This window comes from Eriocheir sinensis, chromosome 19 (genome assembly GCF_024679095.1).
Source record: "Eriocheir sinensis breed Jianghai 21 chromosome 19, ASM2467909v1, whole genome shotgun sequence".
Classification (NCBI taxonomy): domain Eukaryota; kingdom Metazoa; phylum Arthropoda; class Malacostraca; order Decapoda; family Varunidae; genus Eriocheir; species Eriocheir sinensis.
This window is the reverse complement of record NC_066527.1, coordinates 3,552,883-3,572,723: the sequence shown is the minus strand read 5'-3', so window position 1 is coordinate 3,572,723 and position 19,841 is coordinate 3,552,883. Positions and strand designations below refer to the sequence as shown.

The 19,841-nt window shown below is 45.5% G+C and overlaps 2 protein-coding genes across 2 annotated transcripts; both read right to left on the bottom strand.

Annotated features, from left to right (window-relative positions):
- Nucleotides 1–8,595: 8,595 nt before the first annotated feature.
- LOC127000554 (cuticle protein 18.6-like) lies at nt 8,596–9,614 on the bottom strand. Its single transcript, XM_050864323.1, has 3 exons — nt 9,468–9,614; nt 9,211–9,327; nt 8,596–8,986 (listed from the first exon to the last, which is right to left on the bottom strand). Exons 1-3 carry the CDS (start codon nt 9,477–9,479, stop codon nt 8,717–8,719), a joined length of 399 nt encoding a protein of 132 aa, XP_050720280.1. The 5' UTR covers nt 9,480–9,614; the 3' UTR covers nt 8,596–8,716.
- An 8,650-nt stretch (nt 9,615–18,264) lies between these two features.
- LOC127000555 (pro-resilin-like) lies at nt 18,265–19,841 on the bottom strand. Its single transcript, XM_050864324.1, has 2 exons — nt 19,813–19,841; nt 18,265–19,092 (listed from the first exon to the last, which is right to left on the bottom strand). The coding sequence occupies exons 1-2, from the start codon at nt 19,822–19,824 to the stop codon at nt 18,721–18,723; spliced, it is 384 nt and encodes a 127-aa protein (XP_050720281.1). The 5' UTR covers nt 19,825–19,841; the 3' UTR covers nt 18,265–18,720.

The following is a 19,841-nucleotide window of genomic DNA, read 5'->3' as shown; positions in this document are numbered from 1 at the left end:
TTCCTTAGTTCTTTAGCAATGAGCATAAGTATGAAGACGAGGCAAGAAGATGGACTTGTTTATGGTCATCTTACCTGTTGTGTGTGTGTGTGTGTATGTGTGTGTGTGTGTGTGTGTGTGTGTGTTGTGTCCGAGTGGACTGTTTGTGTGGATGTTCTTCATCTTCATCATCACCATATCATTCTCAGCGTTACCCTCCTCCTCCTTCTCCTCCTTCTTCTTCTCCTCCTCCTTTTCTTCCTCCTGCTCCTCGTCAGAAAAAAAGGAAAAGAAAACGAAAAGTAAGAAAAAGTCAAAAGAAAAAGAAAATATAAAAGAAAAAATACGAGTGCACCTAAAAATATATAAATGACAAGTACTTGAAAACGTTGCAGTAAATAAGTGGTAGAACAACAACAACAACAACAAAAACAGCAAGACATCATTAACATATCTCCTACACGTACGCAACAGGTAGTAATCAGCACGCCGTATATAGTAGGCCCATGACGAGCGGACAAGAGGAGAGAAAAGCGAAATAAAAATGTTCGTACACACACAATACCCTGAAGAAAAAATGTTGTAATGGCCGAGAAGTTAATGATAATATAATCAAAACAAAACCATTAGACTTTACCTCCTCCATTGCCTCCCGGAATTGACCTCTCTTTCGGCCACTCCTCTGAACTCTTTTTTTTTTTTTTTATATAGGAGCAGTGATTAACGTTTTTTTTATTTTTTATTATTGTTTCCTTTTTTTTTGCCATCGAGCTGTTTCCTTTGCTATAGAAAAAAACGACAGCTGCACTAAATATAAACACACACACACACACACACACACACACACACACACACACAAGGTTTATGTACATAGTGTAATGAAAACGAGGCTCACGGCAGACGAGGTGAGCGAGTTTACTTTCCATGTGACTCTTCTTAGGCGCGTCAGGGGACGGCTGTGGCGGAGGGGAGTTACGTGAGCAAGGTGTCCACGAGGTTAATTTCATTATATATATTTTTTCTATTTGTTTTTTTTGTACCTGAGAAGAAAATAGTGAAAAGGGGAGTTGAATGATTATAGTTTCAATTCATTTTAACTTTTTTTTTTGTGTGTGTGTATCAGGAGGCAATGAAAGGGAAAGTTTTTGTATACTTCTCATTTGTTTTCCTTTTTTTTATTATTGGATCAGGAAAAGTCGATGAAAAGAGGATAAAGAAGTAGAATTGCCGTGTATTTTCCTTTTTCTGTGTGTGTGTCAGGAAAAGGCAATTAAAAGGGGAGTTACAGGAGTATAGTTCAGATTAATTTTTCCTTGTTTTGTGTTTGAGTATCAGGAAAAGTCAATGAAAAGATCAGTTAAAAAGTAGAGTTTCCGTATAGTTTCTTTTTTTGTGTGTGTCAGGAAAAGGCAATGAAATGGGGAGTTACAGGAGTGTAGTTCAGATTTACGTTCCCTTTTTTGTGTGTGTGTGTATCAGGAAAATTCAATGAGAAGAGGAGCTGAAAAGTATAATTGCCGTGTATTTTTCTTTATTTTGTGTGTGTGTCAGGAAAAGGCAATGAAAAGGGGAGAAAAAGGTCTATAGTTCAGATATATTTTCCTTTTTTTTTGTTTGAGTATCTGGAAAAGTTAGTGAAGAGTTAAATATGTAGAGTTTCCCTGTATTTTCCTTTTTTGTGTGTGTGTCAGGAAAATGCAATGAAAAGGGGAGAAAAAGGTCTATAGTTCAGATATATTTTCCTTTTTTTTTGTTTGAGTATCAGGAAAATTCACCGAAAAGAGGATAAAGAAGTAGAATTGCCGTGTATTTTCCTTTTTTTGTGTGTATCAGGAAAAGGCAATGAAAATGGGAGTTACAGGAGTGTACTTCAGATTTATTTTCACTTTTTTGTGTTTGTGTATCAGGAAAAGATAATGAAAAAGAAGTTAGGTAATTATATATAGTTTCCATTTATTTTCCTTTTTTGTGTGTGTCAGGAAAAGGCAATGAAAAGCGGAGTTACAGGAGTATAGATCAGATTTATTTTTCCTTTTTTTGTTTGTGTATCAGGAAAAGTTAGTGAGAAAAGGAGTTAAACATGTAGAGTTTCCGTGTATTTTCCTTTTTTTGTTTTTTGTATCAGGAAAACACAATGAAAAAAGTAGATCAAGGAGTGGAGTTCTTATTTAAATTTTCCCTTTTTGTGTTCGTATCAGGAAAACACAATGAAAAAAGGAGATCAAGGAGTGGAGTTCTTATTAAGATTTTCCTTTTTTGTGTTCGCATCAGGAAAACAATGAAAAAAAAAAGATCAAGGAGTGGAGTTCTTATTTAAATCCTCCTTTTTTGTGTTCGCATCAGGAAAACACAATGAAAAAAGGAGATCAATGAGTAAAGTTCTTATTTAAATTTTCCCTTTTTTGTGTTCGTATCAGGAAAACAATGAAAAAAGGAGATCAAGAAGTGAAGTTTTTATTTAAATTTTCCCTTTTTTTGTGTTCGTATCAGGAAAACACAATGAAAAAAGGAGTTTAAGGAGTGGAGTTTTTATTTAGATTTTCCTTTTTTGTGTTCGTATCAGGAAAACACAATGAAAAAAGGAGATCAGTGAGTAAAGTTCTTATTAAATTTTCCCTTTTTGTGTTCGTATCAGGAAAACACAATGGAAAAAGGAGATCAAGGAGTGAAGTTCTTATTTAAATTTTCCCTTTTTTTGTGTTCGTATCAGGAAAACACAATGAAAAAAGGAGATCAAGGAGTGAAGTTCTTATTTAAATTTTCCCTTTTCGTGTTTGTATCAGGAAAAGTCCACGAAAAAAAGGAGTCAAAAGAGCAGACTTCCAATTCACTTTCGTTTTCCGTTTTTGTTCATCAGCGGACGGGTTATTGGTTGGGCTGCCAGCGAGGTAAGAAGGTGAAGAAGATAAGGAGGTTCAGGGCACGTCTAATTATGCTGTATGCTCTGAAGGGGGAGATGGGGGAAGGCGAGAAGGTCATGGTTGATGCTGTTTTTGTTGCTGTTGCTCATGTTTTTGCTGGTGGTGAAGGTGGTGATGGTGGTGATGGTGATGGTGTTGGTAGTGTTTATTGGTCATTAGTAGAGAAGAATCTGGGTCGTGGATGTAAGGTAAGGACATATTTTTTGGTGTATGTGTGTGTGTGTGAGAGAGAGAGAGAGAAAGAGAGAGAGAGAGAGAGAGAGAGAGAGAGAGAGAGAGAGAGAGAGAGAGAGAGAGAGAGAGAGAGAGAGAGAGAGAGAGAGAGAGAGAGAGAGAGCATACCTTAATTAGTTTGTTACCTGTGAGGAAACGGTAAATTGCGGCCACTGAAAGGTGTCTTAATTTCAGGTGTCCGTCTGTAGGGAGGGAAGGAGGGCGAGCAGGAGGGAGAGAGAGAGAGAGAGAGAGAGAGAGAGAGAGAGAGAGAGAGAGAGAGAGAGAGAGAGAGAGAGAGAGAGAGAGAGAGAGAGAGAGAGAGAGAGAGAGAGAGAGAGAGAGAGAGAGAGAGAGAGACCTGTGAGGAAACGGTAAATTGCGGCCACTGGAAGGTGTCTTAATTTCAGGTGTCTGTCTGTAGGGAGGGAAGGAGGGCGGGCGGGAGGGAGAGAGAGAGAGAGAAAAGAGTGAGAGTGAGTGGAGAGAGAGAGGAGGAAGGAAGTGAGGGTAGGGGTAGCAGTAGGTAGGTAAAAGGAAGAGGAGAGAGATGAGAGAGAGAGAGAGAGAGAGAGAGAGAGAGAGAGAGAGAGAGAGAGAGAGAGAGAGAGAGAGAGAGAGAGAGAGAGAGAGAGAGAGAGAGAGAGAGAGAGAGAGAGAGAGAGAGAGAGAGAGAGAGAGAGAGAGAGAGAGAGAGAGAGAGAGAGAGAGAGAGAAATGAAACAAAAGGAAGGAATGTTCTGAGTGAGGAGCAGAAATAGTTTGGCCGTGAGAGCAATAGAAGATGGTGATGACGATGGTGATGATGATGATAATGATGATGCAATATTACGGAATGAAGGAAAAGGGTAGGGAAGCATGTAGTGAAAGTAAGTAGGTGGATAGGAAAGGAAGAGAGTAAGTTAAGGGATGAAAAAAAGAGAAAGAAAGCGGTGTAAGCGACATAACAGAGGAAGGAGCGTAGACAAACAACAACAACAACAACAACAACAACTGTGTGTGAGGTTAATTAATTTTTCTATCTAAAGTTTTGAGAAATTTGACGCTCATTGTAACATTTTTTTTAGTGCTTTCATTTTTTTTATTGTGTGTTTGCTTCCTTTTATGAACCACCGTGAGAGAGAGAGAGAGAGAGAGAGAGAGAGAGAGAGAGAGAGAGAGAGAGAGAGAGAGAGAGAGAGAGAGAGAGAGAGAGAGAGAGAGAGAGAGAGAGAGAGAGAGAGAGAGAGAGAGAGAGAGAGAGAGAGAGAGAGAGAGAGATGTAATATTATTGTGTTTGTATTGTTTCCTGCGGTCAGTAAACTACGTAATGTGATGTGATGTGGGGTGTGTGTGTGTGTGTGTGTGTGTGTGTGTGTGTGTGTGTGTGTGTGTGTGGTTTACTCTCGATGTTCAGTCTATTACATGTCCATTAACCTTTTGAATCCTCCTCCTCCTCCTCCTCCTCCTCCTCCTCCTCCTCCTCCTCCTCCTCCTCTCACACTCTTCCCATGCTATTTGTGGTGACGAGTGATTGTGATTGGCCACGATAATTCCCTCCATCAGCCTTTCTCTAGCGATACACTTTCTAGCTGATTGATTTTGTCGTTCTTTGGAAGCTTGAGAGTAAACAGATGTCTCTTCTTGTGCACTAAACGCCGCCTGACCTAACGAGAGGGAAGGCTGTTACCGATCTCACTTCCTGATGCTTTATTTTTTTATCTGTTTTTTATTTTCTTAGTGATTGGTATGTTTTTATTTTATTTTATTAGTCAGTTGATAAGTCGGATAGCTAGTTTGTTAAATAGTTGGTAATTAGTAAGTCAGTCAGTTAGTCAGTCAGTTAGTCAATCAGTCAGTTAGTGAATCAATCAGTTAGTCGATCAGTCAGTTTGCCATTCAGTCAGTTAGTCAATGAGTCAGTTAGGCAATGTCAGTTAGTCAATCAGTCAGTCAATCAGTCAGCTATTCAATCAGTCAGTTAGTGAATCAGTCAGCTAGTCAATCAGTCAGTTAGGCAATGTCAGTTAGTCAATCAGTCAGTCAATCAGTCAGCTATTCAATGAGTCAGTTAGTGAATCAGTCAGCTAGTCAATCAGTCAGTTAGCCAATCAGTCAGTTAGCCAATCAGTCAGTTAGCCAATCAGTCAGTTAGTCAATTAGTCAGTTAGTAAGTTGATTATTCTGTCATTTAATTAGCCAGTTATTTATTTATTCAGTCAGCCAGTTAAAAAGACAGTCGGTTAATCTTATTCATCAATTATATATTTTTTTCTCCCTCATCTTCTCTGCGTGTCGGATCATTAGTCAGGTTCTCGTGGCTAAAACATGTAAACTAAAACATAACAATTTTTTTAAAGTTTCGCCTGTCGCCCCGGTAGGCTTTCTTGATGGGACCGGCTCCAGCCCGTTATGGCGCAGGCAAGTGTTTATAGTGGCGCCATCTTACTGGGCTCATGCAGCCATCCTGAACTCAACTTTGACCCTCTTTTTAGAGAATCTAGTGTCCTGGTTGATAGGCGGTCTTCAGGACAGCATATGGGTATTCTTAGGCTACTCGACGATGACTTAAATATTGCCAGCTTGTTTGTAGCGGCGTCATCCACTCAGCCACCGCTTCTCCTTCAGTGATACCTTCTGCGCTGAGTGTGTTAGGAGGACCGGCGGGTGATGGGAGTTACTGGCCCAAACCTGTGCATGGCCATAATGAGTGTCAGAGGGCGTGTCCTGTGCATGTAAGAATATATTAAGGAGAGTGTTCCCAGTGTTGCCAGACTTGTCTCTCTCCTGCACCGTTAACAAGGGGGAGGGGGTGAGAGAGGTAAAGGGAGAGGGAGAGGTAGAGGGAGAGGAGAGGAGAGTAGAGTAGAGTAGAGGAGAGGAGAGGAGAGGAGAGGTAGAGGAGAGGTAGAGGAGAGGAGAGGAGAGGTAGAGGAGAGGAGAGGAGAGGAGAGGTAGAGGAGAGGAGAGGGGGAGAGGAGAGGAGAGGAGAGAGGGAGGAAGAGGAAGAAGAGGAGAGAGAGAGAGAGAGAGAGAGAGAGAGAGAGAGAGAGAGAGAGAGAGAGAGAGAGAGAGAGAGAGAGAGAGAGAGAGAGAGAGAGAGAGAGAGAGAGAGAGAGAGAGATTCAATGTTACCAGTATTTCCAGTTTTTTTCGCTTATTTCTCTCTACCTAACAAAAAGCAGATTAGTATTCCTCCCAGTAGTCTTCTCTTCGCCTCTTCTCCTCCCAGTCAACAAGGAAGGAAGGAGAGAGAGAGAGAGAGAGAGAGAGAGAGAGAGAGAGAGAGAGAGAGAGAGAGAGAGAGAGAGAGAGAGAGAGAGAGAGAGAGAGAGAGAGAGAGAGAGAGAGAGAGTGTTACCAGCACCACAAGTATTTCCTGTCGCTTCTTCCACTCCATTTAAAAGCAAGTCGAGATTGTAATATTCCTTCAAGTAATATTGCCAGTTGTCTTCCTCTTCTCCTCCCACTCAACCAATAGAGAACCAGCATTTCCAGCATTACAAATTATCTTTCTTTTTATCCCATCAACAAGTAAGAGACAGTAAGATGGTCCTATGTCGAAATTTTTAGACACTTCTGCCCCTCAGATCAACTATTTCCGAAGGCCAAAAAGGAGATCAGTCGGGTTATAATGTTTGCTTTTTTGGGTTCATGGCACAGAGGAAGGGTCAGACTACCAGAAGGGTCAAACACCTACTCATGGAAAGGCCTACAACTCTTACGAAAGCCTTGTCAAATGTGTGTGCGTGTGGGCGACGAAAAGTTTGATAATACGGCCAGACTTCTCTCTTTTTGCACCCCATAAACAGTGTAGGCGAAGAAGAGTAACCATTCCCAGTATTGCTCGTTTCTTTTCCCTCTTTTCCCAACCCAAACGCGGATGTACTTCAGAAATGAGGCAATTGTATCTTGGCCCCAATATCGTCAGTTTTCTCTCTTTGCTACACCCCATAAACTGTAATGACATTAGAAGAGCAACCATTCCAAGTATTGCAAGTTTTTTCCCTCTTTTTTCCAGCCTAAACTCGGAGGCACTACACATATGAGGCAGTTATATCTTGGTCCCAGTATCGTTAGTTTTCTCTCTTTCTTGCGCCCCATAAACTGTAATGACATAAGAAGAGTAACCATTCCAAGTATTGCAAGTTTTTTCCCTTTTTTCCCCAACCTAAACTCGGAGGCACTACACATATGAGGCAGTTATATCTTGGTCCCAGTATCGTTAGTTTTCTCTCTATCTTGCATCCCGTAAACTCTGCAGGAAAAGAAGAGTAAACATTCCCAGTATTGCAAGTTTTTTCCTCTTTTCCACTCCGCCAACCCAAACGCGAGGCACTTTACGAATGAGGTAATTATATGTGTCAAGGTTCGTGTGTGTTTTCCGTGACTTGTGGGCGAGGCTGTTAGGGGAAGAAGGGTGAGGAGAGAGGGGAAAGAAGGGGAAGGGGAGAAAGGTGATTGAGAGGGGGGAGATGCAGAGAAGGGCTTATTGAGGAGGTGGTGGATGGGCGTGGAATGGGTAGGAGAGAAGGGAATGGGAGAAAGGAGGGAGTATGGTGATGGAAGAGAAGGGAGAGTTGGAGGTGAAGGGGGAGTGATGGGGAAAGAAATAAGGAAGGATGTAGAGGATGAGGATGGAATAGGTATTGAGATGAAAGGAATGGGGGTGAAGGGGGAGCTATATGGTGATGGGGGTAAAGGGAGGATCGCTTACAATGGGTGGGCGATGGATGGGAAGGGAATGGGTGAAAGGAAGTAAAAGTAGACGATTGGGGAAGAGGGGAACTGCATTAACGAGGGGGAATGGGCGAGGTGAAGGGAAACGGTAGCTGTGAAGGGGGCCGAAAGTGATACCGAGTGATAGTAGGGTCGGTAAGGGGTGAAGGGGAGACGAAGGGTGATGGGGTGTCGTAAAGGGGAAGGGGCGTAGTCATGGGGTGGATAAGTGATGGGGGTGAGGGGTGCATGGTTCTTGGGGAGAGGTAGAAAGGGAATGGGGAAATGAGAGAGAGAGAGAGAGAGAGAGAGAGAGAGAGAGAGAGAGAGAGAGAGAGAGAGAGAGAGAGAGAGAGAGAGAGAGAGAGAGTTAGTGAAAGGAAAGGGAGAGTTATTGGAGTAGGTGGGGAGTAGTCGAGTGGGGGCGTGGGGGGGGAGTGGTCGAAGAGACTGACTCTGCTCCAAAAAAAAACTTGAGGCTTGAAGACCACGAGACGGCGAGGAGACCAGGGAAATGTGTGTGTGTGTGTGTGTGTGTGTGTGTGTGTGTGTGTGTGTGTGTGTGTGAAGATAGTGAGGCTCTTCAGTAAGGTTCGAGGCAGGTAGCTGTAGAAGTAGTAGTATCGTCTTGCGTCTGACTGGGATGACTTTATGGCCACGAGGTCCCCAGCGTGGACGGGAGGGCGGGGCGTGAGTGCGTGTGTTGGTGTGTGGCTGCCGCGGCGAGGCGTTGGTCAGGCCGGGGAGGGAAGGAAGGGAGGGAAGGGAAGGAAGCGTGGCGGAATCAGTATCAAAAATAGATTTATTTCATACACATCAATAAGCCGAGTTCGTCCTCAGAGCGGAGTCGGACTGTACATGGGAAGGAGTGTGGGTGGGGTGGGGGGGTGGGGGGGACATTTTGCTTAGTTGTAGGTGGGCTGGGGCTGCTGGTAGGTGGGCTGGGGCTGGTAGGTGGGCTGCTGGGGGTACTGAGCCTCGCCCTCGTAGGTGACCTGCGCCACGAAGCCGGAGTCGCCGTTGACGGTGTAGTCGACGCGCTGGAGGCGGCCGTCGGGCAGCTGCACGTAGTAGGAGCCCCTGGTGTTGTAGCCGTCGCGGGACTCCTCTTGGCCGAAGTCGTTGCCGGAGTAGTCGTCCTTGACGGCCCAGTTGAAGTTATACTGGGCGGGAGCCTGGGGGAGGAGAGACCTGTGCTAAAGGGACGTGAGGCTTGAAGGTACTGAGTGGGTGGAGAAAGAGTACTGGGCGGGGCCTGAGAGAGGAGCAGCAGGAGGAGAAGGAGGAGGCTTAGTTAGGTGAATGTGTGTTGGAGGAGATAACTATGCAGTGGGCTGGGAAGGGGGAGTTATGTAAAGAAGTGGTCGGGGGAAGTAGTGTAAGGGTGGCGAATACTCACGGTGGGCTCGGCGGGGCCGTAGGACGGCTGTGGTGGGCTGTAGGTGGGGCGGGGCGGGCTGTAGGAAGGAGCCTGGTCGGCGGCAACCAGGGCCGCGACGGCAGCGAGGAGGAGAACCTGCAGGGAGAGAGGGAGAGTGTTAGGGCGGAGCGGAGGGACTGACAAAGGCACGATGTGAACAGCATCAGGCTCTGCCACCACCACCAGAAGTACCATCATCACCACCATCAGCAGCGGCGGCGGCGGGGCACACCCACCTTGAAAGCCATTGGTGAGGGAAGACTCGGCAGAGACTGGTGATGTCTGCGGTGCCCGGCGTCCTTATATACTTGAGCGTGACGTCACCGCGCGGGAGGGAAAGCAAGCCATCGTTGGGCCGGGATGGTCAGCGGCCCGGGGCTGCTGGCGACCCTCGTCACACCCGTGGTCAGGTCGAAGGTTATTATTGCACCACACCGACCCAGCGGGGCCTGCGGGGTCGGCGGGGGAGGCGCGTAATAAGTCCACTCCATCCCGCGCCCCGTGTGTGTGGGCGCGGTGGGCAGCGACACGCGCCCCGCGAGCACCAGCGCGGCCCGGTGTGGTGTCGTCAGATTTCCCGTATTGTGAGACATCCCATCCTGAATACATACAAGAATATCGACATGGTACCGTGTCTTTTGTCGACTGATTGTTGTGATCTCTCCCACCCAAGTTTATTTATGTTATTATAAAAGCAAATGATGACGTATGTATGAATACAACTAGGATATCAACAATCACTCTTCTTCTTCTTGTGACCTGTTCCGCTTTGCATCGCCTTTTAGGTCCTCCTTCGTACTTTTTTACACTTAGATGCTTCATTTAGTTACTCTGTGATAGTAAAGATTGGGTTCCGCGATGCGAAGTTCAGTTCTGGCGACACCACTCCGGGCGTGGTGGTGTTGCTGCCACCGAGGAGGTGGTGTTGAGGTGTGTGTTGATTGGGTGTGTTGATGGGTGTGTGGATGGGTGTTTGATGGGTGTGTTGAGGTGCGGTGTGCGTGTGTGTGTGTGTGTGTGTGTGTGTGTGTGTGTGTGTAAGAGAGAGAGAGAAAGAGAGAGAGAGAGAGAGAGAAGAAGAAGAAGAAGAAGAAGAAGAAGAGAGGAGAGAAGAGAGAGAGAGAGAGGAAGCCCTTCGGTGAGGAATACAGTATCGACCTAAAAACTCAAAAGTAGAGCAAAACGTCGCCAACCTTCACCGCCCTTCCCTTCCCTTCCCTTCCCTTCGCGCCTCTCCCCCCCCTCCCCCCCCACCACACCACCACACCCTCCCAGCCTGGCCTCTCCCCCTCACTTCCCCTTCTCTCGCCCCACGCTCCCCTTTCTTCCTCTCACTCCTCATAAAACCATCTCTTCCTTCTCTTCCGTTCGTATCTCCTCTTAAATCTGTTTCCTCTTCTTCTTCTTTCTCTTTTTCTTCTTCTTCTTCTTCTTCTTCTTCTTCTTCTTCTTCTTCTTCTTCGTTTTCTTTTTTTTTTTCTTCTTCTTCTTCTTCTTCTTAGTTTCTTTTCTCTTTGTTTTTTTCCCTTTGTTTTGTTGATTTTTTCTTTGTGTTTTTCTTTTCTGTCTTCTTTCCTGCTCATCTTTTTTTTCCTTCCTCTTTGTTTCCTGTTTACCTGTTTCTTATTAGTTTATTTTTTTATTTGTTTCTTTTTTGCCTGTTTTCTGTTCATTAATATTTTTCTCTTATTCTGTTTTCTGTTTGTCTGTTTCCTATGTCTGTTTTCTGGTTCTGTTTCCTCTTATTCTGATTCACCTTCCTCTGTTTCTCCCTTGTTTCCTCTAAATATGTTTCTTCGTACTCTCTTTCCTCAGTTTGTTTTCTCTTATTCCACTTAAATTTCCTCTTGGTCAGTTTCCTCTTAGCCTGTTTCCTGCTAGTCTTTTCTCTGTCAGTTTCCTCTTAGTCTCTTTTCTCAGTCTGTTGCCTCTCGCCCACTCTCCTTTCCTCTTCGAGTCCCCGTACGGCTGTGCTCCAAACCCTCCCTTTCTAACACATGTCAAATGTTACCAAATTAACTAATATGCTGGATGTAGCGATTAATTAACACGTAAAAGTGATTTATGGACAGCTCATAGGGAACTGATATTGATTTGAACTGATGTCAAGGGAATGGCCGAGGAAGGGAGAGCGTGTAACAGGAACAGTAGGTTGTCACTGAAGTTGAACAATATAGTTTTCGTTTGTCTGGATGCTGGAAAAAAAAGTTTAGTCTTATTGTTGGATATTGGGAGAGGTTTAATCTTACTGGTCGATGCTGGAAGAGGTTTAATCTTATTAATGGGTATTGGGAGAGGCTTATTCTTACTGATGAATATTGAGAGAGGAGGCGGTGGATGAGTGGCTAGCCGCGTCCCGCCCGCCGCCACAAGCTGGGATTTTTCAGTCACTGCCGAGTGGCCCAAGACTACCCACATGCTGTCTTGCCGACCACCTATCAACGCTGACTTTAGATTCTCTCTAAGAGAGAGGATCAAAGATGATCAAGATGGCGCCACTATTAACATTTACCTATGCCACAGTGGACTGGGGCCGATCACCAGTCCCCACCAAGATAGACAACCGGCGCCGTAGGCAGAAACGTAAAAAAAAAAAAAAAAAAAAAAAAAAAAAATAATAATAATAATAATAATAATAATAATAATAATAATAATTTATTGGTAGATGCTGGGGAGCTTAGTCTTATTGGGTGCTGGACTGGCGCGGGCGGGGTCTGATCGACAAGTGGATGGGGACAGGAACAGCAGCGATAATCTGTGAGGGAGATAAGGCCACTGGAGCAGGTAGCCTCCTTGTCTGTTAATGGGGGTTCTGTAGCCTCCTTAATTCTTCTGCCATGTTTCGGGGTTTCTTTCTCCCTTTCCCTTTTTTTTGCTTTTTTTTCTTCTTCCGTCTCTCCCTTTTCCATTTTCCTCTGTCTTTTGTTTTCAGTTTTCTTCTCCTCCTCTCACTTCTTGTAACTCCTTTTTTTTTCTTATTCATCATCAGCATTATCATAACCTTTATCACTTTCTTCTTCTTCATCTTCTTCTTCTTCTTCTTCTTTTTCTTCTTCTTCTTCTTCTTCTTCTTCTTCTTCTTCTTCTTCTTCTTCTTCTTCTTCTTCTTCTTCTTCTTCTTCTTCTTCTTCTTCTTCTTCTTCTTCTTCTTCTTCTTCTATCCAATACTCTTCTCTCCTTTCCTATTCATCCCTTCCTTCATCTTTTCTTCATTCTTCCTCTTTTTTTCTTCCTACTTCTTCCTTTCTCCAACCGCAACCCCCCCGCCCCCCCACAAAAAAAAGAAAACATTGCCCCTTCCTTGCTAGTATTAGGGTGAGATGGAAATGAGGAGGAGAAGGAGGAGGAGGAGGAGGAGGAGGAGGAGGAGGAGGAGGAGGAGGAGGTGAATGGATATTGAGGGAGCATAAGAATAAGAGACAAAAAAGAGGATTAGAAAGAATAGGAAGAAGATGATGAAGGGAGATAAAAACAACAGCAAAAAGAACAAGAACAAGAACGGAAAAAAAAGGTGGAAGAGGAGGAGGAGGAGGAGGAGGAGGAGGAGGAGGAGGAGTATATGGGAGAATAAGAAGAACATAAAGAATAAAAAAAGAAAACAGGGGAAGAAGGAGGAGATGGAGATAGAGTAGAGTGGAAAGGAAGAGGAATAGAGAGTGGAGGAGGAGGAAGGAAAGTGGAAGGAGGAGGTGGACGGTGAGAAAGGGAGTAGAGCAGCGGAAGGGTGGAGCGGTAGACCAGGTAGAGAGAGAAAGAGGAGTGGAAAGAAGTGAAGGGGGGAGGAGGGAGGGAGGTGGAAGGGGAAAGGGGAATAGAAAGGGGGTAGAGAAGTGGAGGCAGGTGGAGAGCGGAGGGGGAAGTGTGTGTGTGGGGGGGGAGGAGGTGAAGGTTTCGTCACCACGCTTCGTTTCGGCTGCGTTTGGTACTGGACTGACCGGTTTCCCGCTCCTCTGCATGTCAATCCTGGACCGCTTCTGACTGGGCTGATTCTTACACTCCCTCCCCCCCTGGCCGTCTCTCTCCCACTCCTCCTCCTCCTTAATTCCTTTCCTTCTCCTGCTCTCCCTCTTCTCCCTTTCCTCTCTTACTCTTCCTTTTACGGTCCTCCTCCTCCTCCCCCTTCATTCCTTTCCTTCTCCTTCTCTCCCTCTTCTCCCTTTCCTCTCTTACTCATCCTATTACGGTCCTCCTCCTCCTCCTCCTTCCTTGCTTTATTCCTCTCCGCCTCATCTTCTCCCTGCTCTCCTTCCTCACATGCTTCTCCTTTTTCGTCCTCCTCCTCCTCCTCCTTCCTCTTCCTCTCCGTCTCCTCCTTTCCCTTCCTTGCTTCCTTTCATACTTCTTTTGCCCTCCTCCTCTTCTCCTCCTTTTCTCTGTCTCCTATCCCTTCCTTGCTCTTACTTACTTTTACCGTCCTCAGCCTCCTCCTCCTCCTCCTCCTTCTCCTCCTCCTCCTCCTTCCTCTTCCTCTCCGTCTCCTCCTTTCCCTTCCTTGCTTCCTTTCATACTTCTTTTGCCCTCCTCCTCTTCTCCTCCTGCTCTCTTCGTTCTGTCTCCTATCCCTTCCTTGCTCTTCCTTACTTTTACCGTCCTCAGCCTCCTCCTCCTCCTTCTTCTTCCTTTATTCGTTTCTCTCCTCCTCTCTCTTCCTTGCTGCTTCCTCACTTCCCCCTTTTACCGTTCTCCTCTTCTTCCTTCTCTCCTTTTCTCCCTCTTCTTTTTTTGTTCCGTTTTCTTCTTCTGGTTTTGGAAGGTGTCTTGTTTGTATAATCAGTCTGTTTTTCTTTTTTTCTTTTAGGTTTTTATTTTGTCTTCTTTTTGTTTTTATTTGCTGGTATTTTTTTTCTCTCCTCTTCCTTCTCGTTTCCCTCCCCTCCTTCTCCTCCTCCTTCCCTTCTTCTCTCCCTTTCTATTATTATCTCCTGTTCCTTCTTACTGTTCTCCTCCTCTTTCTCTTCTTCCTCCTCCTCCTCTCCTCTTCCTCCTTCTCTGCACTTCTTGTTTTTGTTCTTGTTCTTTTACTTGTTCATCTTCCTCCTCCTCCTCCTCCTCCTCCTCCTCCTCCTCCTCCCTCTCTTTTTGCTGCTGTTGGTGAGATAATAGTTTTTTTACGTACCTTCTCTCTCTCCCTCCCTCCCTCCCTTCTCTTCCCTCCCTCCCTCCCTCCCTCCCTCCCTTCTCTTCCCTCCCTCCCTCCGTCCATCCCTCCCTCGGTCAGTTCTTTCCTCTCCTCTCTCCTTTTTTGTGTTGTTGTTTTCGATCTTGTTTTTGCTCCTACGCACATGTTCCTAATTAGCTTTTTTTTTTCCTCCTCCTCCTCCTCTTCCTCTCTTTTCTCTCCCTTTCTCTCCCTTCATCTGCTCATTGTTTTCTTTTTCCTTTTCTTCTTTATTTTTACTTCCTCTTTTTTTGTCTTCCTTTCTCTCCGTTCGTTTGTTTATCCTTTTTCTTCTTTTCTTCCTACGTCGTATTTTCTTCCTTTCTCTTCCTTTCTCCTTTCTTCATCTGCTCGTCTCTCTCCTCTTCTGCGATTTCTTCTTTTTTTTCTTCTTTTCTTCCTCTTCTTCCTCCTCTTTTTTCCTCCTTTCTCTCTTCATCTGCTTACCTTTCTCCTCTTCTTCGTTTTCTCCTGTCTTTTTTCTTCTCCTCCTTCTCCTTTTTCTTCTCCTCTTTATCTGCTCATCTTTTTCCTCCTCTTTATTTTCCTTCTTTCGTCTTTTTTCTTCTCTTTCTCGTTCTTTTCCTTTCTCTCCCTTTATTTGCTCATCATTTTTCCTCCTTTCCTTTTTCTTGTTCTGTCCTTTTTTCATCTCTTTTTCCTCTTCTTCCTCTTTTATCTCTTCCTTTCTCTTCGTTCATCTCTTCATCTTTTTTCCTTTTCTTCTTCTTTGTCCGTCTTTTTCCTTCTCATCTTCCTCTTTTTCCTCTTTTTTGTCTTTTTTTCTCTTCCTTCCTATTTTCATCTTTTTTCTCTTATTTCTTCTTTCGTCTTTTTTTCTTGTTTTTTTCTCCTTCTGTCTCTCTCTTCATCTGCTCATCTTTTTACTCCTCTTCGTTTTCTTCTTCATTCTCCTCTTCCTCATCTTCTTCCTTTTTTCATCATCGCCATCTTCATTATATTCATGCTTTCGTTTTTGTTCTTGTTCTTTTCATTGTTTTTTCTTTCTTTTTTTTTGGGGGGGGGGCTCCAGTTCATTGTTTTCCCCTTTTCCTTCATAGTTTTTCATTATCGTCATCATCATCATCATCTTTTTCTTATCTTCTTCTTCTTGTTCCTCTTCTTCTTCTTGTTCTTCTTCTTCTTCAACATATTTCTTAATTTTTCTTCTCGTTTTATTTCTTCACTTTTTTCATGACTTTAAATTTTACCTTTTTCTTAACACCTTTTTCTCCCTTTCTCCTCCTCCTCCTCCTCCTCCTCCTCCTCCTCCTCCTCCTCCTCCTCCTCCTCCCTTTCATTTTCATAAACCACACCCAACATCCCCTTCTAATACAGAAACACACACACACACACACACACACACACACACACACACACACACACACACACACACACACACACACACACATGTTTTGTCATTTTAATCTCGTTCTCATTTTTTTTCTCCGTATTTGTCTGTCTGTCTTTGCTTTTCTGTGTGTGTGTGTGTGTGTGTGTGTGTGTGTGTGTGTGTGTGTGTGTGTGTGTGTGTCAGTGTCTTTCTCTCTCTCTCTATTTATCTATCTCTACCTCTCTCTTTCCCTGTTACCTTTCCTCCACGCCCATGTTTCCTCCTCCCCTCCTTCTCTCCTCCCTTCTCTCACCTCGTTTGCTTCCATTAATTTTTTGTGTACATCTTTTTTTTGCCTCCATTCCTCCTTTCTCTCCTTCCCTCTCCGTTCCCTCCTCTCTCTCTCCTCCTCACCCTCTTCATTTCAACATATATCTTGCCTCGTCCTCTATTTTTTCTTCTTGCTGGTCTTTTGTCTCTCTCTCTCTCTCTCTCTCTCTCTCTCTCTCTCTCTCTCTCTCTCTCTCTCTCTCTCTCTCTCTCTCTCTCTCTCTCTCTCTCTCTCTCTCTCTTCAAAATGATCTACTTTCTCCTCCTTCTGTTTGTTTCCTATTTTTATCGTCATTATTATTATTATTATTATTATTATTATTATTATTATTATTATTATTATTATTATTATTATTATTATTATTATTATTGTTCATCATCTTGTTTTTGTCTTGTTTTTCTTATGTCTTGTTTTTGTTGTTCCTGCTCTTCCCTTTGTTCCTGTTCTCTTTTTTATTGTTTTTGTTGTTTTATTCTTGATCATCTTCTTGAGAGAGAGAGAGAGAGAGAGAGAGAGAGAGAGAGAGAGAGAGAGAGAGAGAGAGAGAGAGAGAGAATGACCCAAGCAGAACTGGTACAGCATTGGGAGCTTAGAGAAAGTGATCTTGTAGAGTGTGATGGTGGTGGTGGTGGTGGTGGTGGTGGTGGTGGCGGAAATGGTAAGGGTGGGGATGGTGGTGGTGATGAGATGGTATGGGTCGGGATGGTGGTGGTGGTGGTGGTGGAGATGGTATGGGTCGGGATGGTGGTGGTGGTGGTGGTAGTGATTGTGGTGGTAGTTTTGATAAGGACGAGGAGGAGGAGGAGGAGGAGGAAGAGGAAGAGGCAGAAGATGATGGGAGGAGAAGAAAAAATAAAAATAAAAACAAAAAGTATAGAAAAATAGAAAAGAGAAAAGAAGAAAAAGAGAAAGAAGAAAAAGAAAAAAAAGAAAAAAAGGAGGAGGGGGAGGAGGAAGAGGAGGATGAGGATGAGGAGGAGTAATATCCTTAACAGCGTGAAGGAACAAGAGAAAGATAAGAGTGAATGTTAAAAGAAATAATATCATAACAATACCGAAAAAAATATAAACAAATATAAAACAAAAACAAATGTGAAGGGAAAAGAGGAAGGAGACGGAGGAGTGAAGTTGTTAGCGTTGGCCGTGGCTGGCGAGCGGACTGGCGGCACTCATGAAGGAGATGGGGGAGCGATGGGGAACTATAAACAACACGACCTGACTAAAATAAATTAACCTATAAAATACTCAGCTTCTGCTCTCGTAGACGGCGAGGGGCGGGGGTGCAGGGGGCAGGGAGGGGTCAGGGACGAGATAACGGAGCTTAAAAAATGTTACAAACTTAATTTTTTTACATTCGTACAATTTAGCCTTTTCTTTAGTCTAGGCCTGCAGTGCCGGTAAGGTTTTCCTCTACCGTGCTGCTGATCGCCACTTAACAATTCAGGTTGTGGCGCGAGCAGTTTTTTTTATAATGACGGCGTGATATCTATTTCTCCCTCGTCCAGGCTGCCCGGTGCTCCCAGGGCTGATAGACATCTGGACACCATGGGGGGGATTTTCTGCCACTTGGGTATTGCTGAGAATCACTGGCCGACGGATTGTGGCTGGTGATTTCATCAGGACTTGTAACCCGGCGTTCTCTACCCCGTTCCTTGACGGCTAGGCACAATTTTTTTTAAAGATCTTGTCAGTGGCTGATGTCCAAAGCATTTTTGTGGTATCACAATAATACTATAGGGCGTCTTGTTTCCAAGCTCATCACCTTAATCCAGGGTAAAATCAAAGGAGTCTTTGGGAACAAGTCATCAGTCTGCGGATCACCGCCCACGCCTGGCACAGTAAACACTGCATGGATGTAAAGGACACTAGACACTTGGTGCATCACCTCTCCCGGGGACGTGGCTACAGTCTGCGGGGAGAACACTGCCGCCTTCATGAAGACCACAACAACTGTCCGGCCTCACCACCACCACAAGGTCAGGCCAGTGTGGAGTTGTTGTCTGGGTAAGCAGCACACCGTGACAACATGTCCTAGATCCGCTCATGGTACTTAGCAACAGCTCAGTCTCTGAGGCATGCAGCGGAATAGTACACAGTGGAGGGGACCGATGCGGAGCGCCATGCTCAGGGCCTAACGGACGACATTGGGCATCGTTGGAGCAATAGAGATGACAGTTCTTGATATACAGAACTTGAGCAGGTATTAAGCATAACATATCAGATGACTCCCTGCGACCCTCGGGAGCTTTGTTTCCATAACTTCCTTCAACCTTAGAGGCTGCCGGCCTGGCCGGGAGTCAAGGACACGTGCCCCCACAGATCACAGAGTAGACACACTGGCGCTGTGAGTGCAGGCTGCGGCGAGGGGCGGTGTGTGTGCGGCATGAACTTGCCCTGAAGATGAGCCAGAGTGTGTCCCAGTGACGAGGTGGTGTTAGTGAAGTTGTTGACGTTCGGAGCTTCGGCGGGCGGCCATCAGATCGGTGATGGCCGAGGAGGTAAAGGGGAAGAAGAGAAGGACATGCTTGCCGTGACTTTATTGTGAGTGATGCATGAGGCGAGGGAATAAATACTTGATGGGTGGCTGGGCACGGCTTGGTCCAGGGCCTGTGCAGGGGTTGTCAGCCAGGCCGGGGCGGGACTGGTGAGGAAGAGGCTGTGTCGGGCCTAGCGGCCGTAGCCCTGCTGGGGTCTGTTGGTGGGGGTGCCGTAGGACTGGGCAGGGGCGCCGTAGCCGCCGCTCTGCTGGGGGAACTGGGCCACGCCCTCGTAGGTGACCTGCGCCACGAAGCCGGAGCCGCCGCTGACGGTGTAGTCGACGCGCTGGAGGCGGCCGTCGGGCAGCTGCACGTAGTAGGATCCCCGGGTGCTGTCACCCTGGCGGGACTCCTGCTGGCCGTAGTTGTTGCCGGAGGGCGCGTCGTTGACGGCCCAGTTGAAGTCATAGTTGGCGGGGGCGGCGTTTTGCTGGGTGGTCCCGTAGGAGGTGGCAGCGGTGCTCGCGAGGGTGGTGGCGAGGCCCAGGAGGAGGAGGGAGAGCTGTGGGCGTGAAGGGGGCGGTGTTAATGAGGGTGGGCGTGCGTGACTCTTAAATGAGGCGGACCAAAGGTTGATAAGCGTTAAAGACAAAGGCTTGCTGAACGCTGCTCGTAAAGCGCGGCAGAAAACGACTAATGATTGTGTCAAGACATTCCCGATGCGTCTTCATACTGCCAGTTGTGAGGAGATGGAAAATAACACTGCAACGATGACTGCTCCGGAACGTGTTTGGTAAAGGGAAAAAGTAATAAATCTGCAGACTAACTATTGTAGCAGCGGGGTGAGCCTGAGTAGCAAATTATATTAAGCGATGTCGTGGCGTGACAAGAGGCGTGCAGGTAACGAGCTTAACGGAGCATCAGGCGTGCAAAAATACTATCATAGTTTGCGGCGGCGTGTGACTGCTTGAATATTACCAAATTTATGCGGGGTAAATGCCGAGACTGTCTGATTTTATTCTTTCTGAGCGTCATACGAGTTGAACGCAACAGTTCATCAATCTAAAGACGGAGCGAGTCCTTGAATGTGGGCACTGCGGCTGACTGGGGAGGGTTGGCGGAATGGAAACAGAAGCGTCCATCGGTGAGACTGAATGAACAAGAGTTGAGGCATGACGTCTCCGCAGATAGTTAAAGAAATAGATAGAGACTGTGTGTGTTGTGTGTGTGTGTGTGTGTGTGTGTGTGTGTGTGTGTGTGTGTGTGTGTGTCGGAGACCCACCTTGGCGGCCATCGTTGTGTGTGTGTGGG